The sequence below is a fragment of the Nicotiana tabacum genome, chromosome 17, assembly GCF_000715075.1.
Source record: "Nicotiana tabacum cultivar K326 chromosome 17, ASM71507v2, whole genome shotgun sequence".
Classification (NCBI taxonomy): Eukaryota; Viridiplantae; Streptophyta; class Magnoliopsida; order Solanales; family Solanaceae; genus Nicotiana; species Nicotiana tabacum.
In genome coordinates, this window is record NC_134096.1 from 16,702,775 (window position 1) to 16,722,425 (window position 19,651).

Consider the following 19,651-nt stretch of genomic DNA (forward strand, 5'->3'; position numbering starts at 1 on the left):
GCGTGGGATAGGATAATAGAACCAACAAACAGAATAAGTTGGTAGACTTTGTGATCTCCACTTATGTATTGAATTCAGGAGTAAAGGGAAGACCTTTCAACTATCTGAATAATTATAAAATATACATTCATGAAAAAAATCCTCAGAAAACAGAAAAAGGACTTATCATGAGGTAGCAGAAGAGCATTAGAATTTACCAGTAGTAACTGAAAAAAGAAGCAACAAAGCAAAGTAATTCATTCAATGAAACTTTAAATCATCACAGACAAGTGAATATTCAGGTCAAGTGACATGCTTTTCCAGTGCTACGCAAGTCAAAACAGAGCTCACTGGTGATGAGATGCACACCGCATCACCTTGATGCTGAACAAAAGCTCGGCAAAGTGGTGAATTAAATCTTGTAAAACATATCCGTGCATGAAGACAGATAACTAGGCTTGAACATAACAACTAAAAACTGAACCTTCTCTGACCAGGAAAACATTAGAAAAAACGAAACAAACAAAAATTCCCACTTCATAATGCATGACAGAAAATATAACCACCCAGTGCGGAACAATGTTACACGGCTTTGCTCTGCCAGTTCTAACATCACAATGACTATCTAAGCTGGATTTGGATACTTAAACCTTAATGGCATACTTTCTCAATGGAAAGTACATCTCTTTCTTCTTCTCCCTTTCTGTCTTCAAAGATGCCTGCACGTTAAACCAGCGCAAGTTGTAAATGACTTAACTCGAAAATAAACCATGAGTCAGAAGAAATGAGTGTAGACGGAACCATAAAAGAAGTCTCAAAAAGATAGCACCAATGAAAACACCAGGTATTCTAACACACGACCAATTTATGTTCTATGAATTCATATATAACCATTTATAGCAATATAACAAATAGTATGTAAATCTAACTGTACATAGGAATAGGCACCAGAGAATGGACATCAGCTAATATTTATTTTTTTATTAGGGACATCGGCCAGCATTCATTACTTTCCTATTTTTGATAATGAACTAAATGGAATATAAAAATAGAACATTTTCATTCTTCCCTCTCCTTACTTTTCCATTTTACTTCCTATTCCCTCCCCTCCCCTTCAATTAAGCAAACTGCAGAGCATAATAATGGAAAGAGGATAAATGACATGCAAATGTCATTTGAAGCCATTTACGCAAACAAGGAGAGGATAAGCAAATACGAGAGCTTGGACTTTGCATTTTTCCAACTACTTGGATCTAAAATTCCATTTAGATGACATTTGTCAAAAGTAAAATGGTACATGGCGGAGCAATGATGGCGAACTCAATCTTTTCCTCCTTCAAAAGAAAGAAGCAGTCTAATGTCATTAAACATTTAGATGCACTAAATTTACTTATGGGAACAACTTTTCATTTTTAAGCATGACACTGAATAAATACACAGAGATAAGAAGCCTTATCAAACAAAAATACACAGAGAGATAAGAGATGCAACATTTTGAAAATGAAGACAACTTGAACATGGATCTATGCACCAATGAACTAAAATACAATCCCAATCTAGTTAGGTTCGCCTATATAAATCCTTCATATCTCATTTTGCTCTACTCAAACCAATTTCTAATTATAATATTTTGTCTTTGAAGGAAGGCCTTGGCACAACCATAACAATTGTCACTGTGTGACCTATGGCTGTCCAACGGGACGGGACAAAATTAACAAGACGGGACAGCATTTAGCCGGGACGATGGCGGGACGGGATAAAACGGTAGGCCCATCCCGTCCCGCTAACAAACGGGACGGGACGAGACAGGACGGACAGTAGGCCCATCCCGTCCCGCTAACAAATGGGATGGGACGGAACGGGACGGGACGGGTTCGCGGGCCTTAAGTGCCGTTTTAAAAAAAAATTATTTAAGTATTGAGTTTGGCAACGGCTATTCTTTTGACAATGACTAAGTTTTTAAAGTTTGCAACAGCTAGTTTTTTGACTTATTTAATAAACTTAAAAATTAAACGGAAATTAGGAAACGAAGTAAAGAATTATAAATTATTAAAACAAAAGACTTGTAATGAAATATTCTAGTAATTATAAATTTATAATAGAGTTATAATTTATTTAATATAATTTCAAGCCATTAAGTAACTAAGTAAGAGTGTATGACAATTCATAAAAAAAATTCATGCTTAGAACCTTTTATTTTATTAATAGAACTTTCAAATCTCACATACAAATATAATTCTTTTGAAGAGCACATAATCTACGCAGCCACCTTCAAGGAAGGGTTCTGTTTGAACTAGGCCTCTTAGTAGCCAATTACAAATTATCATACTAATACTTGTAAGCTCCTATATAACTTTGTTGTAACTTATCTATAATTTCTCTCGGACATTGTTCTGGAATTGGTAATGTTGATTGATGTTCCATGAGTTCCATGTCGTCATCGCTCCCAGTGCTAAGTATCTCATTGTATTCTTCTTCTTCCCTAGTTTCACCACATGTTGTTTCCATAGATTTATATTTATCAAACATTGATCTAACATAAGAATATATGTTAGCTTGGCAGTCTTCGAGAGATGGTTGTTCATTTTCTTGAATTGCTAAATTCTCATAAATTTTACGAACAAGTCCATTTGCACCTCTTAATTTTAAAAATGGGTTAAGTATAGTAGAAATTAAATAAACTAGGGGAATAGGGAAAAATACTTTTTAAATTTTGCAATCATTTCATTAATGGTCGGTGCATAACTTGGATTAATTTTGCAATTATTTCATTAAGCTAGTTGTTACAGTTGTGTTAGCACTTAGCAGAAGCATTATCTAAGATGATAGTTAAAACTTTATCAATGAGTCCATAAAAATCAAGTATTTGTAGAACAGTAGTTGCAATATATGCTCTAGTGTGTTTTGAATCAACAAATTTATAACCAATAATACGTTTTTGCATGTTCCAGTGATGATCAACCCAATGACATGTAACAGTTAAATAATCACAACCATTAGGACTACGACCTATATCAGATGTGATAGACACTTTACAATCTAAGTGAAACAATACAATATACTGAAGATATTTGGTTTGAAATTTAAAAACATCATTTCTAACTGTGGTCTTAGGAAAACCTTGAAAAGCAGGATTATAAGTTTCTTGTATATAATGCACAAAAAAAATAGGACGCGGGACAGGCGGGACGAAACGGGACGGGACAAACGGGACGAAATGGCCATCATGTCTCATCCCGTGTCTCGTTTAACATGGGCCCATCCCGTTTAGAATTAAGCGGGACGGGACGGCCCGTTGGACAGCCTTAGTGTGACCAGGAGGTTACGGGTTCAAGTCTTGGAAGCAACCTCTTGCAGAAATGCAAGGTAAGTCTGTGTACAGTAGACGCAATGTGTTCCGATCCTTCCCAGACCTCGTGCATAGCCAGTGTCTTAGTGCATCCTGCTACCGTTTATTAAGGGTAAGTACTGACATATAATATAATGCCACTGTAAAAAAATATAAATGTCACAACTAATAATAATAAATTTAAAACTACGCATTAAACATTTAAAGAGCCAATGAGTACAAAACTAGCAAACTATACTATACATCACAACAGAAAGCAATAGGTTTTCATAAACAATGGCAGATCATTATGCAGTCCTTTCAATTATTAAAAACTTAAGAGCATAGCCTTAAGAGTCGGGGTCAGGGTTTAATTACCTGGTGCTTTGTAAGACGTCTACGGATGGCTCTGGTCTTCTTGGGACGAAGGTCCAGTGGCAAGTACTTCTTGTTCTTGTATGCTTCCCGTAGTGCCGTTTTCTGCTTCTGTGATATCACAGTCAAAACCTGCGCTATCGACAGCCTCACCACCTTTCTGCATCAAAATAACCCATTTACGCAAATGAATCACTTCATATACACATACGCATATCCGCCAACATGGACAAATGTAGCTTTATAGCAGCATGTGCAAGCCCGCCGGGGCCAACATAAACAAATGTAGATTTATAGCAGCATGTGCAAGCTCACCGCTTTCAGGTCCAATTACATATATACAACAACTATACTGATTAAAACTATCTATACAAGATCCACCTGTTAATAAATAAAAAACGAAAAGAGGAATGAAAATTTACATTTTAGAGAGCTTGTTGGGAGCACCACCGGTGACTTTAGCGACACGGAGTAGAGCGAGTTCTGCTTTTAAATCCTTCAACTGAGCCGAAAGCTCAGTCTTTGATTTCTGCCTCAGTTCGTGAACTTTGATCCTTGCTATAAAAACGAGGGCAATACTAATACATTCAGTATAACAAACAATATAATGCCGGTGCAAAAATAAAAAATGGAAGTTTGGTATCACTTACCCATGGCGTTTCTCTCCGAGTCTCACTCTTTCTCACCACTGAAGAGAATTCTGAAAACCCTAGATGTTCAAATTCGGAAACCACTCGTTGATAGAAGACTATAGGCCTGTAATTTTACGGGCCTTCAAGTTCATGGGTTAGTAGAGTTTTATGGCCCAAATATAGGATACAGATGATAATTGGGCTTTTCTTGAACTGGTCTTGGGGAATGTCTCCATTTTAACTGCTCTTAGCAAAATATTCCCGTTCTTTTACTTGAACGTCACAAATTGTTAATATTTAAAGCTTGAAATTTTTGTTTGGTGGTAGAAAGTAGAAGATTAATTATTTCAAAAATTCGTTTTGAATATTAATAATTCGTGCTTAAATTCTTAGGTCGAACACCAATTTAGTGATTTACTGTAAAAATCTCAAAACTTCATTGTTGGATATTAGAAAATGATGAAGAAGACAAAGTGAATCTTTTTTTGATTTGGGATTTTGACTAAATTAGTGATTGGGGATTGTTTGAGCTGGTATTTAGAAGCTTTGTTTTAAATTTGGGATCATTTGGAGCAGATTTGGGTGGTTTAACCGAATTTGAAGTTGCAAATTCGAATAACACTTTATTAAAAAATAATACAAAAAAATTATGTCAATTGTGTAGACTTCGATGAACAACTTAACATATAGGTAAAATAAATATAGCATAAGTCCACTAATCTGGTAGAGAAATTCCTGAAGAGCAAAATCATGCTAATCGGGTAAACTTTAATAAATAACTTAACAGATAGGTAGAGTAAATATAACATGAACTCTACCAATCCGGTAGAGAAATTCTGAAGAGCAATAACTGTATGCTCACCCGAGGATCATTTTGAAATATCGCCAATTTTAAAAACATCCGGCTAGTCCAACCCCTTGCTGGGCCATTTCTACCAACCACCCTCTTTTATGTATTCCTATTTTGCTTGTAAACAATAACAACAACAATAAAAAATCTAGTATAAGTATGTGTATCTTGTGTGTAAAGATATGGGATTTTGACATTACCGATCACATTCATTGTTTACTTTTTGAATTGCTATACATAATATATTAATTATATACCTATTTTACATGAATTACATACATATTATATATTAGTTGAATATTTATTTTTAAACGGTTGAGTGGAGGCTATTTATGTCAACTCTTCTAATGATTTTGGTTGACTAAATAATTCAAGATTTGCTTAATCAACCTATTCAAATAAGTAAAGTTCATCAATATTAATACGAGTTTAACTTACATATATGGTCATTTAAAAATAAGTACAAATAACTGTCAATATTAATAAGAAAAACTAAATAGTTGAGAAATAAGGAAACGGCCAATCATAAAATGTTGCTTATGCTGGTAGTTAGGGGTGTTCAAAACCGAACCGAAACCGAAAACCGAACCGAAATCGAAGCTTAATGGTTTATTGGTATCGGGTTAACGGCTTAACGGCTTAACGGACGGAGAACGGATTGAATTTTTTTTATTAACGGCTTATCGGTTTGGTGGTGGATTATTCAATTTTCTTAACGGATAATCCGTTAACCCGTTAAGAATATATATATATATATATATATATATATTTTATTTTTATCCATATATATATATATTAAATATCAAAAACCCTTCCACTTCTTCCAGTACTCCATCTCTAAGTTCTAACGCCTTATTCCTAAATAATCAGAACCTTTACGTACTATGCATCAGAAGATCCCAGGCTTGGCTTAGCTTAGCTTATTCTCCCACCCTACAACAAGATTGTTTAAACTGCTGTCTATGGTTCACCTCTGCTTTTGTTTTTTAAAAACTAATGCCTGCTGTCTATGTTTGATAGAAGAACAATAGTGTTGTGCCACAACTTTTTTCACTCTACAATACATGACACACTACATCATTCTTATGTAGGCGTTAACAGACATGTATGTATGGATTCAATGTGTAATTTTCTATTCTGAATTTGTATGCTAGGCGGTCAACAAACAATTAATGAATGCAATATACATTGAATTAGACCGATAAATCACCCAATAACCGCCCGATAAGAGCTAAACCGTTACCAATCCGCTCGATATCTTATCGGGTGGCTAGCGGATTAATATATTTAAAAGCCGATAACCGTTAAGCCAAACCGTTAAGAGTAATTAACCGCCCAATCCGCCCGATAAGCAGCCCTACTGGTAGTGTTCAGTGTATATAAATTAAGTTGTTGTAGTACAAGTAAAGTTGAGAAGGGTCACGATAAAATATGCAAAGCTTAGCCAAAAGATTAAGCTAGCGTGTCAAAATAGATTTGGTTGAAATTTAAAAAAATAAGTTTTCAATATAGTCCAAAAAATAATGTTTGAAAGTTAAATTGTATTTGAAGATACATTTTATTTGAAAAGAATTTGAAATTTTGTCAGTAGAAAATTTTAAAAACTACTCTAGAACTGTTTTTGGGATTTGAAAATTTTGTTCAAAATCTGCAAAAAGAATGATTAAAATCTATAAACAAGCAGATATTTGAAAGAAAAAAAAATTCCAATTTTTAGGCCAAACGGGAGCTAAGTCTTGACCTATCTAAGAATATAAATAGGCAAATTCAGGCGTTTTTTTAATTTTCCTGACATACAATGTGACAATATATTGACCAGGTACTTAATTCCTCAATCCACATTAAAAGAGACAACTGCATAGTATATTCTAAAAGATATTTTTTTTATTAATGTATAGTATACATAATTTTTACATAATACTTATAGACTTTTAATATACTTGAGTAACGAATGTAATTATTTTTTACCTACTAGAAACATGTGTAACTTGCCCACACTAAAACTCTAACAACAAGGGTATTAATGAACCTGAAAGTTTAACTGAGGTAATTTTAAAGCACTTCCAATAAAAGAGATTTCTGATCTTAGTATATAGCAGGAGGCCTATCTGAAAAAATAAAAGCCAGTCGACGGAGCTCTTCATTAGATTCGAAGGATCTTTTATTCTTTTCTTTGTTTTCAGGAAAGGAAAACTTCAAGTTGTCCAAAGATGTAACTGAAATTTAGAGTAGTGAAGATCAAGTTTTCATATTTTCTTATTTTATTTCAGTTATTATTGGATGCTTCCCTTTGGAAACTATAATTTGGATATTTCAAACTAGTAATTGGTGTTGGACGACATTTATAAAAAGTTATCTATATTTTTCAATTACATACTTTACCTCAAGTCTGTTACATTTGAACGCTTCAATCGGGCCTTTATTATGTCACTAGAGACAATATGTTGGTGTTTCTCGATCTGTCACGCGCGTGAAAATTGTTCGAAAAACAAGCTTTTGCCGGAAAACTTTTCCGGTGAATGTTTCTTTTAAACTTTTAGGTCTTTCACACAATTGCTATCATCCCCTCCTCCAAATCGGGGCACACAACCACCATTGCCACCTTTAAATTTGGCTATCACCGTAAAATTTTTATTTTTGTTTCTCATTTTTAAGGTCCCATAAAAAAAACTTTCAGATCTGAAAGATTTGTGGCGAGTCCAAATGGGTCGCAGGAGAATTTGTTTGGTACCAATTATTCTGGCGAGGCAATGTCGGGTCAGTTGTGTACTTAACTCGTTTGGTGTACTGGATAAGTAAACCAACACCCAAAAGATCATTTCTATTGCAGCAGAAATTTTTGAATGCTCAAAGGTTATTTTTGTTTGTTTGATCATAAAAAAAGAAGGTATTTTTGGTTCCTTTGATCTTGTGATGGAACTTGTTTTCATGGTGATACTTCTTGAGGCTGAAAATTTGAGGCGGGCAGGTGGTTGCCCCCTCTCTGCCATGTTCATGATTTCTCCTTTTATAAAATTAACAATCGTTTGAGAAAAGATGAACAAGAAAAAGATTATATTAAACCATCTCAACAATACCCACTTACCTCTGTAAAAATGAGCTATTATACTCTTTCTTTTTCTGTCACAGAAGCTAATTTACCCAAATAAATAGCCAATTTTTGTCACCAGAAAAGTATTATCCAGTCATTTTTGTTCCGGACTCTATATAAACATCCAAAACTTCCAGTAATTTTAACCCAGAAAGTAAGTATGAAGAAGAAGGAAAAAAATCAAAGTTCTGGAGAAGAAGACGGAGCTGGAAAATGAAAGCTCGTAAATTGATTTTTTCTGTGAGGAGGGGTCGTTGGGAAGATGAAATGGGTGGGATGGAGTTCACGTTTTTATATTTACTCATTTTTTCAATTTTTTAAATTTTTAAAAAAGTTAAATTCATGCGTTCTTGTTTTATTCGTACGTGTGAATTCCACGCACCTTCTGTGTTTGGCTGGCTACGAATTTTATGTCTAAATAATTCTGTGAAGATTTAGATAAAATGTTCAAATGAAACAAAATTAAGCGTCTAAGTGAGAAATGTGAATAATTTTTAGAGGCTATCGATGTATTTTGTCGTATAAAAAAAGATGGCAAAAGTAAAAGGTCTTAAAAAATAGAATAGAAATAGTAGGAATTTAGGATAGTCCATATGCCTCAAGTTTTCCGAGTGGGAAAAAGTCTCACGCCATTACATAATTTACAGTTTAAAGTGGTCCTAATACTTAACTTCATGCACCAAGATTATAGTACAATAAACATTATACTACCATATTTAGTTCTATAATATTGGAAGAAAGGGAGCAAAGACTCTTTCTTATAGTGCATTGAGAACTATCCAGTTACGGAAAATCTGACCACATGTTAGGAGTAACGAGCGTGTTAAAATACCAATAGAATTTAAGAATGTTGTATTTTAGCTCAAGAATTCTGAATTTTCTGGGGGGAATCTGCTTTATCATACAGAATTACCTTGATACGTATTCATTATATTACTTACTTATATATTATTGTTGAAAGCTGATTGGACTTGGCAAACATAGGTGGGCCCGCCTTCTGCCGTTGCCCTACGACTTACGTGGCTAGTACTCATCCTGTTGTGTAAATTTCCAGCATTTTATTATTATATGTCCCTAGTTGTATTGTACCTTTGTTAGTGTGATTTACTTGTAATTCTAACTTAACATAGCTAGAAACATTGTGTAGGAAACCAATTGTAAAATCATAAACCTTGTGTTTGTGTCTTGACTAGCGTTAGTCGAGTTGTAAACTTTGTAATATAGTTATTACAAAGAAGCTTGTAATAGAGTTATTACAAATGAGTAAGGGATTAAGAGTTTAATTCCTAGGTTACAATAGGTTGTAATCTAAAAGTTGCTCGGTTAGTGAAGTTGAAATCCTACAAGTGTAGGTCGTGGTTTTTAATCCCGTGAGCTGGGAGTTTTCCACGTAAAACTCTGTTGTGTTATTTACATATCTCTTTGTCTGTGTTCTGTGGGAACTGATAGAGAACCCGGTTCTCTACACAGTTTGGTGGACCCTTAGTTTCTATCAATTGGTATCAGAGAATGTTCTTTCTATCGGGCTAACACCTAGAAAGGTTCCTCATGGCTGCTCCACCAAACTTTGAAGAAGGTCAATCTACCCACAGACCACCAAAATTCAATGGCCAATACTACGGATGGTGGAAGATAAGGATGCATGATTTTATCATGGCTGAAGATTCAAAGCTCTGGATGTTATCTGTGATGGACCCTTCTTTCCTACAAAGACCACTAGCGAACCAACAGTGACAGTTCCCAAGACAAGGAAGGAATACAACGATGTTGACCGCAAAGCTATAGAAAAAAACTTTTGATGAAAAAAGATCATCGCCTGTGGTATTGGACCAGCCGAATATAACAGGATTTCTGCTATTCAATCTACCAAGGAGATCTGGGAAACCCTCCAAACAACACATGAAGGGACAACTCATGTCAAACAGTCAAAGATTGATATACTCACCATCGAGTATGAACTCTTCAGAATGAAGGATGATGTGTCCATTCAAGACATGCACACTCTATTTACCTCGATTATCAATGAGCTCCACTCTCTGGAGAGATCATTCCTAGGAACAAACTTGTCAGGAAAAATACTCAGTGTATTACTTGGTTCTTGGAAAAGCAAAGTGAATGCTATCACAGAGGCAAATGATCTGCAAAAGCTGACCATTGATGAACTCATTGGTAATCTGAAAACTTATGAAATGAAGAAGAAGAAGGATCATGAAAGAAGAAAGCCCAAGAAGGAGAAGAACCCGGTCCTCAAGACAGACAACAATGACTCGAGTGGTGAGGATGCTGATATAGCTTACCTGACAAAGCGATTTCAGAAAATGGTTCGCATGAATGGAGGTATTCCAAAAAGGGACAGCTCCAGCAAGCAAAGAGGTATGACTTATGTCATAAATGTGGAAAGCTAGGACGTTTTATCAAGGATTGTCCTCTCGTCAAGCAAGATCAGAACAAGCACAACACAGACAAAGCAGCCAAGAAGAACCCGGTTCCTGACAAAAGATTCAAAAGAAAAGAAGTCGTTGACAATGTTGTGAAACAAGCTCTTGCTACATGGGGAGATTCTTCCAGCAAATCTGGAGAAGATGATGCACAAGGTGATACCTCCATGATGGCAGATGAAAGTGAAGCAGCTGATTATGACTCTATCTTTGCCCTGATGGCAAAATCTGACGATGATGAAGATAATAATGATGATGGGGTAAACTTTCTATACGTTCAAATAAATCTGAAGTCTTATTCTCAGAAATAGCTTATATCTTTGGCAAATATTTTAATTGATGCTTATCACAATCTTATAAATGATAAAAATTCTTTAACTATGGACCAAGGAGAGGTAGAAAATGAGAGAGATGATTTGGTAATCGTAATGGCTGACCTAAAAGAAACCATCGATGATCTAATGAAAAAGAAAATATTCTGATTAAAAAGGTTGAAGACGTAGAAAATGAGAGCATGACTTATTGATAGTAGTCATGGACCTAAAAGAAACAATAGAGGAATTAAAAAAAGGAAACAATTCTGGGATTATCCAAAAGGGAAAGGAAGTTGCAAGTGAGGCACACATTAAGCTTGAAAATGAACTCAAATTTGTGAAATTCAGTATGTGTGCTGAACTAGAAAGAAACAGACAACTTCAAGAAGATCTAGGCAGAGTTAAAAATGATCTAGAAAAATCTATAAAGTGGATCTGGTCCTCTGATACAATTACTCCCATATATGCAAGCAAGGGTGGGAACATGCAGGGAGTCGAATTCCAAAAGGAAAAAATTTCCTACAATCCACATAACAAGTATGTTACTATCCCTAACAACTGGCTTTGCACTTACTGTGGTAACACTGGTCACTGTAAAGAAAACTGTAAGGCTAGAATTCAGTCCCAACAGAAAAATAAGGTGTTTGTTGAAAAGGTAACTACTGCTAAGGAACCTGGTCCCTTTATTAAAAAACGTGTATTGCCTGCCTGGATAAAAAGAAGTTTAATTCACCATTTTCCTCACTACAAGGGACCCAAACTTGTTTGGGATCCTAAGTCTAATCCTTGATTCTCTTGTGCGGGAAGCAGTGAAAGGAAGCGGCCAAAATGGTACATGGATAATGGCTATTCCAAGCACATGACTTGAAGCATCGATGATTTCCTTTCACTCAAAGCCCTACAAGGAGGGGGTGTGTCCTTTGGAAATGGCAAAAAGGGATATATTCTGGGAGTAGGAATAATTGGGAAGTCACTCACTCACACAATTAAAAATGTGTATTATGTGAACGACTTGAAATATAACCTACTGAGTGTTTCCCAAATCCGCGACAAAGGAAACAAAGTGGAATTTGTGTAAAAAATCTGCACTATCACAAATCTTGTGACTGGTGAGTGGTCCTGATTGCAAAAAGATACTAAAACATTTATGTTGCTGATTTTAAGTCCTTACAAAATGGGGATCTCACATGCTTGAATGTTGATGATGATGATGCTGAACTATGGCACAGAAGATTGGGTCATGCAAATTTATGTTGCTGAACAAATTGGTCAAGAAGAACCTGGTTTGTAGCCTGCCTAAGTCAAGCTTCAAAGATCACAAGGTGTGTGATACATGTGTAAAAGGAAAACAAGTCAAGTCCTCATTCAATCCCAAAAAGGAAGTTAGCACCTCAAGTCCACTTGTTATCCTCCATATGGATCTGTGTGGACCTATGAGGGTGCCAAGTAGAGGAGGAAAGAAGTACATCTTTGTTATAGTAGAAGGTTATTCTAGATTTACCTAGACCTTGTTCCTCAGAACCAAGAATGAAACTTTTCCAGTGTTTGCTGCTTTCGTGAAGAAGATCCAAGTAAAGATGAGCCATAATGTTGTGTGTATAAGATCTGATCATGACACAGAGTTCGATAATGCAAAATTCGACGAATTCGTGCTGAAAATGGTATAAGTCATAATTTTTCAGCTTCAAGAACACCTCAACAAAATGGTGTTGCGGAGAGGAAAAATAGGATTCTGGAAGACATGGCAAGGACAATGCTGATTGACAGTGGCATTGCAAAACGTTTTTGGGCATAAGCAGTTAACATTGCATGCTACTTGCTGAACATGTGCATGATCAGGTCCCTCATGAACAAAACCATGTATTAGCTACTGAATGGGAGGAAATCCAAGCTAACATATTTAAGGACATTTGGCTGCAAATGTTTTGTCCTCAACAATGGTAAGGAAGTACTTGGAAAATTTGATGCCAAAAATGATGAAGGAATCTTTCTTGGCTTTTCATCACAAAGCAAAGCCTACAAGGTCTACAACAAAAGAACTCAATGTGTTGAGGAAAGCATATATGTGATCTTTGATGAATCACACCACCTTTGTGGGAAAGATTCACATGATAAGATTGATCAAGAAAGAGAGTAGTCAACGGTTCCTGGTGAAGTCATTGACATGGCAAATGGAAAGTCTGACATGATGAGTCACGTCAAGGAATCAAATGAAGATGGTGCGGCTGTATCTTCAACTGATGAAAAGAAACCCGGTCCCTCAATCACAACAACTGAAGCTGAGAACAGAGTTATTGATATTGTGCAAGGAACCCCAGATGCTGAGTTGAGAAGCGGGACTCATGTCAACAATGGATCATATTCAGAAGAACTTGGATCTTCTCACAATGAGATTCAGGTGTCCAACTGGAAGCACTAAAGTTCACACCCTCTTCAAAATGTGATTACTCCCCTTGACTCAGGGATTCAAACTAGATCGAAGTCAAGAAACTCACTTGCCTTCTCAGCCTTTCTCTCTCAAATTGAGCCAAAAAATATCAAGGAAGCATTGAAAGATGTTGACTGGATTATTGGTATACAAGATGAACTCCACCAATTTGAGAGGAATAGCGTATGGCACCTGGTTCCTCGACCTGCTGACAAAACTATTTTAGGGACTAGGTGGGTATTCAGAAACAAATTTGATGAGTTTGGAAACACAACAAGTAACAAGGCAAGGTTAGTAGTTCAAGGCTACAATCAAGAAAGAGGGATTGACTATCATGAAACCTTTGCTCTGGTTGCTCGAATGGAAGCCATCAGAATCCTCATCGCCTTTGCATCTCATATGGAATTTAAATTGTTCCAAATAGATATCAAAAGTGCATTTCTGAATGGCTATCTAAAAGAAGAAGTCTTCGTCAAATAACCACCTGGCTTTGAATGTCATGAGCATCCTAAACATGTATTCAAACTTGACAAGGCTTTAAATGGGCTGAAGCAGGATCTTCATGCTTGGTATGAAAGACTGTCCAAATTCCTCCTAGAAAATGGCTTTACAAGAGGAAAAATCGACAACACTCTATTTATGAAGAAACAGGGGAGGAACCTACTCATTGTGCAAGTCTATGTTGACGACATCATCTTTGGTGTAACAAATAATTCTTTATGTGAAGAGTTTATAAAGCTCATGGGCAGTGAGTTTGAAATGAGCATGATGGGGGAATTGAATTTCTTCTTGGGTATGCATGTTAAGCAAACTCCTAAGGGCACAATGATAAGTGAGCAGAAGTACATCAAAGATATTCACAAAGAGATTAAGATGTGACAGGATACTTCTTGACAACTGATCACGTTCAATTCATACTCAAATAACAAGTATGAAAAGTTCGTTTGCAATTATAAAATCCAATGCTTGTCGGTGTTGAATTCCACATGGAGTTTAGATCGATGATAAGGTAAATCCTCAATAAGAGAACGTGAAATAGCTAAATTATACTTTCAAACAACAACGGGTAATTGTTATCTAAGTTGACAACTAATAAATTAAACTAAGTAGTACCGACTAGAGAATGAAATATTTTTGGTGTTTTAATAAATTAAGGGAAAAGTCTAGAGATGTAGCCTTCACCTAGGTGTAAATCTAATAGGTATAGTAAAGTAATGCTTGCTTGGTAGATGGGGGTGTGTTATGACTCTCAATTCTCAAGTACCCACTCAATACCTCTCGGTCAAAGAACGATTATGCCCTAATTGTCTTTCTCAAGACCAAATGGGTAGCAACCTAAGCAATTGCTATGAGTCCAAGTGAGATTTTCAGTATCTCTAGTTCAAATCCTTTAATCAAACTAGTCAAAACCTTAACTAGCTCAATTTCTTGTTATCCATATTTTCCTAGACTAGGTTCCTCTTTCTCAAGTAAGAGCTAAGTCAAATAGGTATGAATCAATATTTGCAACCATTAATGCTATATATAAAGCATAAACAAGGCTAAATAACAAATATCCAATCATTAACAAGTATTAATATTAATAACACATAAGTTTTACATATTAGGGTTGGGTCACAACCCTAGATAAAATCTAGCTACTCATGCTTGAAGACATAAAAATTAGAAGAGTAGAAGCAATTAAAGACATAAAACAAGAATTAAAAGATAAAAGTAGTGGGTCTTCTCTAATCTTGATCACCAATTTCCCAAAGTAGTAAACTCTAACCGCTGCAGCTTTAATAATACAAAAATTATCCTAAAAAATATTTCTCATCTTTCTATAGTATCCAAATATTTACTGACAAAAATGCCTTTCGGGAGGTTCTGTCGCCGCACAATTTGGTGTGCGAGCAACACCTTCTTCTTTTTCTCTTTGTAATAGGAGGGATTCTGCGGCCGCATAAAAATCTCTACGGCCGCACTTCAGCTTGTGCGACCGCATATTTTGGCTGCATATCGCATTCTAAAGAGGCTTCATACTTGGTCTTTTGCAGCTTCTTTGAACTTTTCAAGCTTTGTCAGCATGACCAGCTTTTGCGGCCTCATAATCTAGTGTGCGGACCGCTCTTCTGCTAAACTCCTCTGAGGCTTCAAGGGTTCATTTGTGTCTGCACTTGCATTTCTGCGGACCGCATCTCCATCTGTGGCCGAGATAATTTCTGCGGATCACACTTTCCTTTGTATTACTTTTCTTTGCCTTATTGAGCTAAAATACTCCTTTTTGAGTTAGATTTCTCCATTGAGCTCGAATCCTCCAATATGCCTGCAATTCACCCAACATCATTAGATTTAGAAATAAAAATTACTACTTTTGGACTAAAAATTAAAGCAAGAAGGTACTAATAAGTGGTTAAAATTTACACTTATCAACTCCCCCAAACTTATGTATTTTCTTGTCCTCAAGCAAATAGATTAGTTCTCACCTCCCCTAAGTGAAATGTCATTTCAAAGAGTCAATCGTAAGTCATTCATACTCAGTTTGGACCAACAATTACCCACAATACTCATGCATTTTCAACAAGGTGCAAAATATATGTGACTTGCATATATCTAATGTGACATTTGAGCTTTAAGAATTGACTTCACTCATCAAGGACTCTTGTTCTTTCATGTAAATCGTGGCGGGCTCCAAACTCTTCCTCATCTACCTTCCATTTGTCATTCTCACTTCAAGGTTTAACACTCAATTTCTATAGCAATAAGGGATTCACTCTTCTCTCACAAAGGAATATCATAAGTAAAGTTTCAAGTATCATAGGCTTGCCCCTCATGTAGATCTCTACTAATGTAAGCTCACTCGGTTCAAAATCAAGTAGGACTTTTTTTGTGTTATAATGAAAGCTTTTGGATTGGGGTAGGATACCATATGGGATAAGTGGTTACATCCTTCCTTAAGCATGCACTTTTGATTTCCTAGCTCATATTTGCCGAACCCTTAAAGACATTTCTTTTTCTTGGGGGCTAGAGAGACTTGCCATCACTCTTTATTGTTAATTTTATTCTTTTTCTCCCTTGATGCTCATACTAGAAATAATTGCCTCTCTTCAATTTCATCAATCTCCTTTTTTATTTTATTTTTGTTCTTTCTTTTTTTGCTTTTGCTTTCCATGGAGATTATTTCTTTTCTCTCTTTTCAGTCTCTTGATACCGCTTTTAGATTTCTCAACTTTCCCCCCCAAACCTAGGCTTTGAGCCACTTATTACATATGAGTATTAAGGACGGTTCAGGTGCCAAGAGAGGATTATGATCAAAATGGGTAAAGTCTTGTAGCATGTTACCAACAAAGAAAGGCTAAATGCTCAAATGGGTCGACTGGGGATAACGATCATAAGGTGGAAATAGTAAGCTCAAACGGTACAAGAAAAACCTACGATCATTTTTCAAATCAAGCAAACTTAGAATTTTGCCTTGAATCACATTCAGGGCAAATTCTAGATTATTCACTGAAGTACTTGGACTAGCAACAAGAAGCCGCCTCACCTCTCATGCAACTAGACCGTAAAAGAGAATAGAGTCTAAACCCACAACAATCACAGTCAAGTTAAAGATCACAATGGTCCATTCAACCACCTAATGATTATCGAAGTCAACTCAAGAACCTCAAAGTCACTAAACTAGAGCTATTTTCTTCCAAAAACCTTGTTTCAAACCATAAGCATGTAGTTAAGTTTGGTGCCACATGAAGCATAAATAAATCTTTTTAGAGAATGACTTAGTTAGGGCTTTTATTCATTACTACGTACTACTACTATTACCTAAATATGAAACTGACTCATTCACTTAAGAAAGTTATTAGACTATCCATCCTCGGGAAGAGTCACATGGTTCACACAAAAGACCACATTTGAAAAGAACCGTAGCATTACGAAAACCAAAGGCTTATTATCAATACTAATAAGAAAAACATAAAAATTACTAAAACAAATGTAATTAAAGATAAACAACTAAAGAAGCTAATGAAAGTAACAACTACTAAGGATAAATAAAAAGATAGAATCATCCAATTATTACATTCCAATGCTGCCAATAGTATCAAATCATCAAATATGCTCCACCCACCGAATAAAAAGAAGCATTATCCCCAATGCTTAACAAAATAAGATCAAAGAGTAGAGAGGGCGAAGAAACTCCCTAAGTGTTCTCAGTTATCACTGTGTCACCATCAACATCCGTCCCAGCCGGCTTAACTAACTGAATATCATCATCAAGTGTGGGAGCGGCCTGCAAACTGAACATATCATGCACTGATTCAGCAGTGTCGGATGCAAGGTATGGCTCCTCAGTATGAGCAGCGGGAGCATCATCAGAAGATGGAGCTGGGTGAGGCTAGAAGGGGTCTAACATCATGTCAAAAGGCAAATCTCCAGGCTCAACTATCCGGGTCACCTCAGCTCGAAGTGCATCAACTGACTTCTTGTTGGACTGTGTCTTCCTCATCTTTTCTACCTACTTGGTCAACTGCTCTATCACAAAACCATGATGTACCAGTGTATCCATAATGACCTTCTGGTTGTCCAGGACATTAGTGAGCTTCTTGTCCATGTCTGAGGGATCAAATAGTATCTGTGAAGATGTCTGCACTACAACAATACTGGAGATCTCAGACAGCTTTGGAGTAGCTGCCTATATCCAATTGTTGAGCTCGCAAGTGTCTGAGAGACCCGCAAGGTAGACAATGGGCTTGTAGGTATAGGCACTGTAGTAGGAGTTGTAGTTGTAGTTGAGGATGGTGGCTCAGGGATAACAGCTACGACACTAGTAGAAGGCTCAGCCGAAGTAGATGGAACATCAGAAGAATCAGGGACTACCACTACTGGCTCATCAGACTGGTCATCAGTAGTAGAAGGTTGAGTTCTCTTCTTCAGGTTCCTTGGATCATGCAGCTTGTACCACTCAAATGGCCTTGTCGGCTTGACCGTGGTGTCAAAAGGCCTAGACTCTACCTTGGCATCTATGAGATAATCAGTAAAAGTGTTGGGGTATGGGTAAGAGGTATTACCCTGCTGTGCCACAAGTGAGATGTTGGCCAACATCAGGGTACCCACATTGATCAGGTAACCAGCCATAATAGAAGCCACCAATATAGATCGTGGAAGGGGCAGGTTGTTCTCATTCAAACACGGATCAAGTTTGCTGTACACGAAGGTCTTTCACCCTTTTGCCTCGAAACTCGGAGTGTTTCAGAGGATTGGCACCTCAATAGGAATACAAGGGGGAGTAGCTCCAGGTGCAAGAATCTCTACAAGCCACGCCCTAGACTATTCTTTCAAAGCCAACTTCTCTAGATACTCCTTCCGCTCCACATCATCAAACCCCAAGTATGCATTCAGAGTATGCTGATCAAACCTCACTTTCAAGTTGCGCACCTTGGTGATCTTTATACCTTTGAGATATACATTGTGTTGGCATAGAATTCCCAAACAAGATGCTCCCTCACATCTACCAGCTTCTTAGTAAACTCTATCCACCCCTTTCTTTTGGTAAACTACCCTAGAACTGCAATGTTGTAGTTGTTTAAGTCTTTAAGGAGGAACTGTCACTCATGAGTCAAGGATATATCCTTCCACCACATTTGGGAACGACCCGATCCCATAAGAGTATTTCATAAAGTTTTCGAGGCGAACGACCCGATCCCATTAGAATATGGACATCGGGCTTAATGTGAGTTATAAGATTGAAGAAAACTTTCAGATGGATACACACAACGCGGAAGAAATCAGTAAGGGAAGTACAATTTCTACAACTAAACAAGCAGCTTGTCAAGTATCTAAAATAGCGAGTCCATTACTTTACACGAGTCTAGTCTCAGGTCATAATGCGAATTAAAGCAATTGAACATGCAAGAATAACGCAAATAATACAATTAAAGCATGACGCGAGTCTAAGTCTACCTAGACATAATCAAGAATTCTAGCATACGTATGGACACTCGTCACCTCATGCGTGCGACTCTCACAACATGTAGCACATAACAAATAAAACACCTACGGGATAATTTCCCCTTACATAGTTAGACATGAGACTTACCTTGCTTCGAAATACGATAACCGACTTCAACGCCTTTCTAACACCTCAAAACCGATGCCAAACGATCCGAACCTAATCAAACAACGTGCAAACCAATCAAAATATACTCAAATAATTGTAATTTAATAATTAGAAATAAATTCCCA

At 36.6% G+C, this 19,651-nt stretch overlaps 1 protein-coding gene across 2 annotated transcripts; it reads right to left on the minus strand.

Annotated features, from left to right (window-relative positions):
* Positions 1-451: 451 nt before the first annotated feature.
* LOC107800781 (large ribosomal subunit protein uL29-like) lies at positions 452-4,469 on the minus strand. 2 transcript variants are annotated; one of them, XM_075234062.1, is made up of 5 exons: positions 4,333-4,469; positions 4,105-4,240; positions 3,686-3,842; positions 3,328-3,421; positions 452-698 (listed from the first exon to the last, which is right to left on the minus strand). In XM_075234062.1, the coding sequence occupies exons 1-5, from the start codon at positions 4,334-4,336 to the stop codon at positions 631-633; spliced, it is 459 nt and encodes a 152-aa protein (XP_075090163.1). In that variant the 5' UTR covers positions 4,337-4,469; the 3' UTR covers positions 452-630. The 2 variants fall into 2 exon arrangements, with proteins under 2 accessions (XP_075090163.1, XP_016479501.2); XM_016624015.2 differs by lacking the exon at positions 3,328-3,421.
* Positions 4,470-19,651: the final 15,182 nt, after the last annotated feature.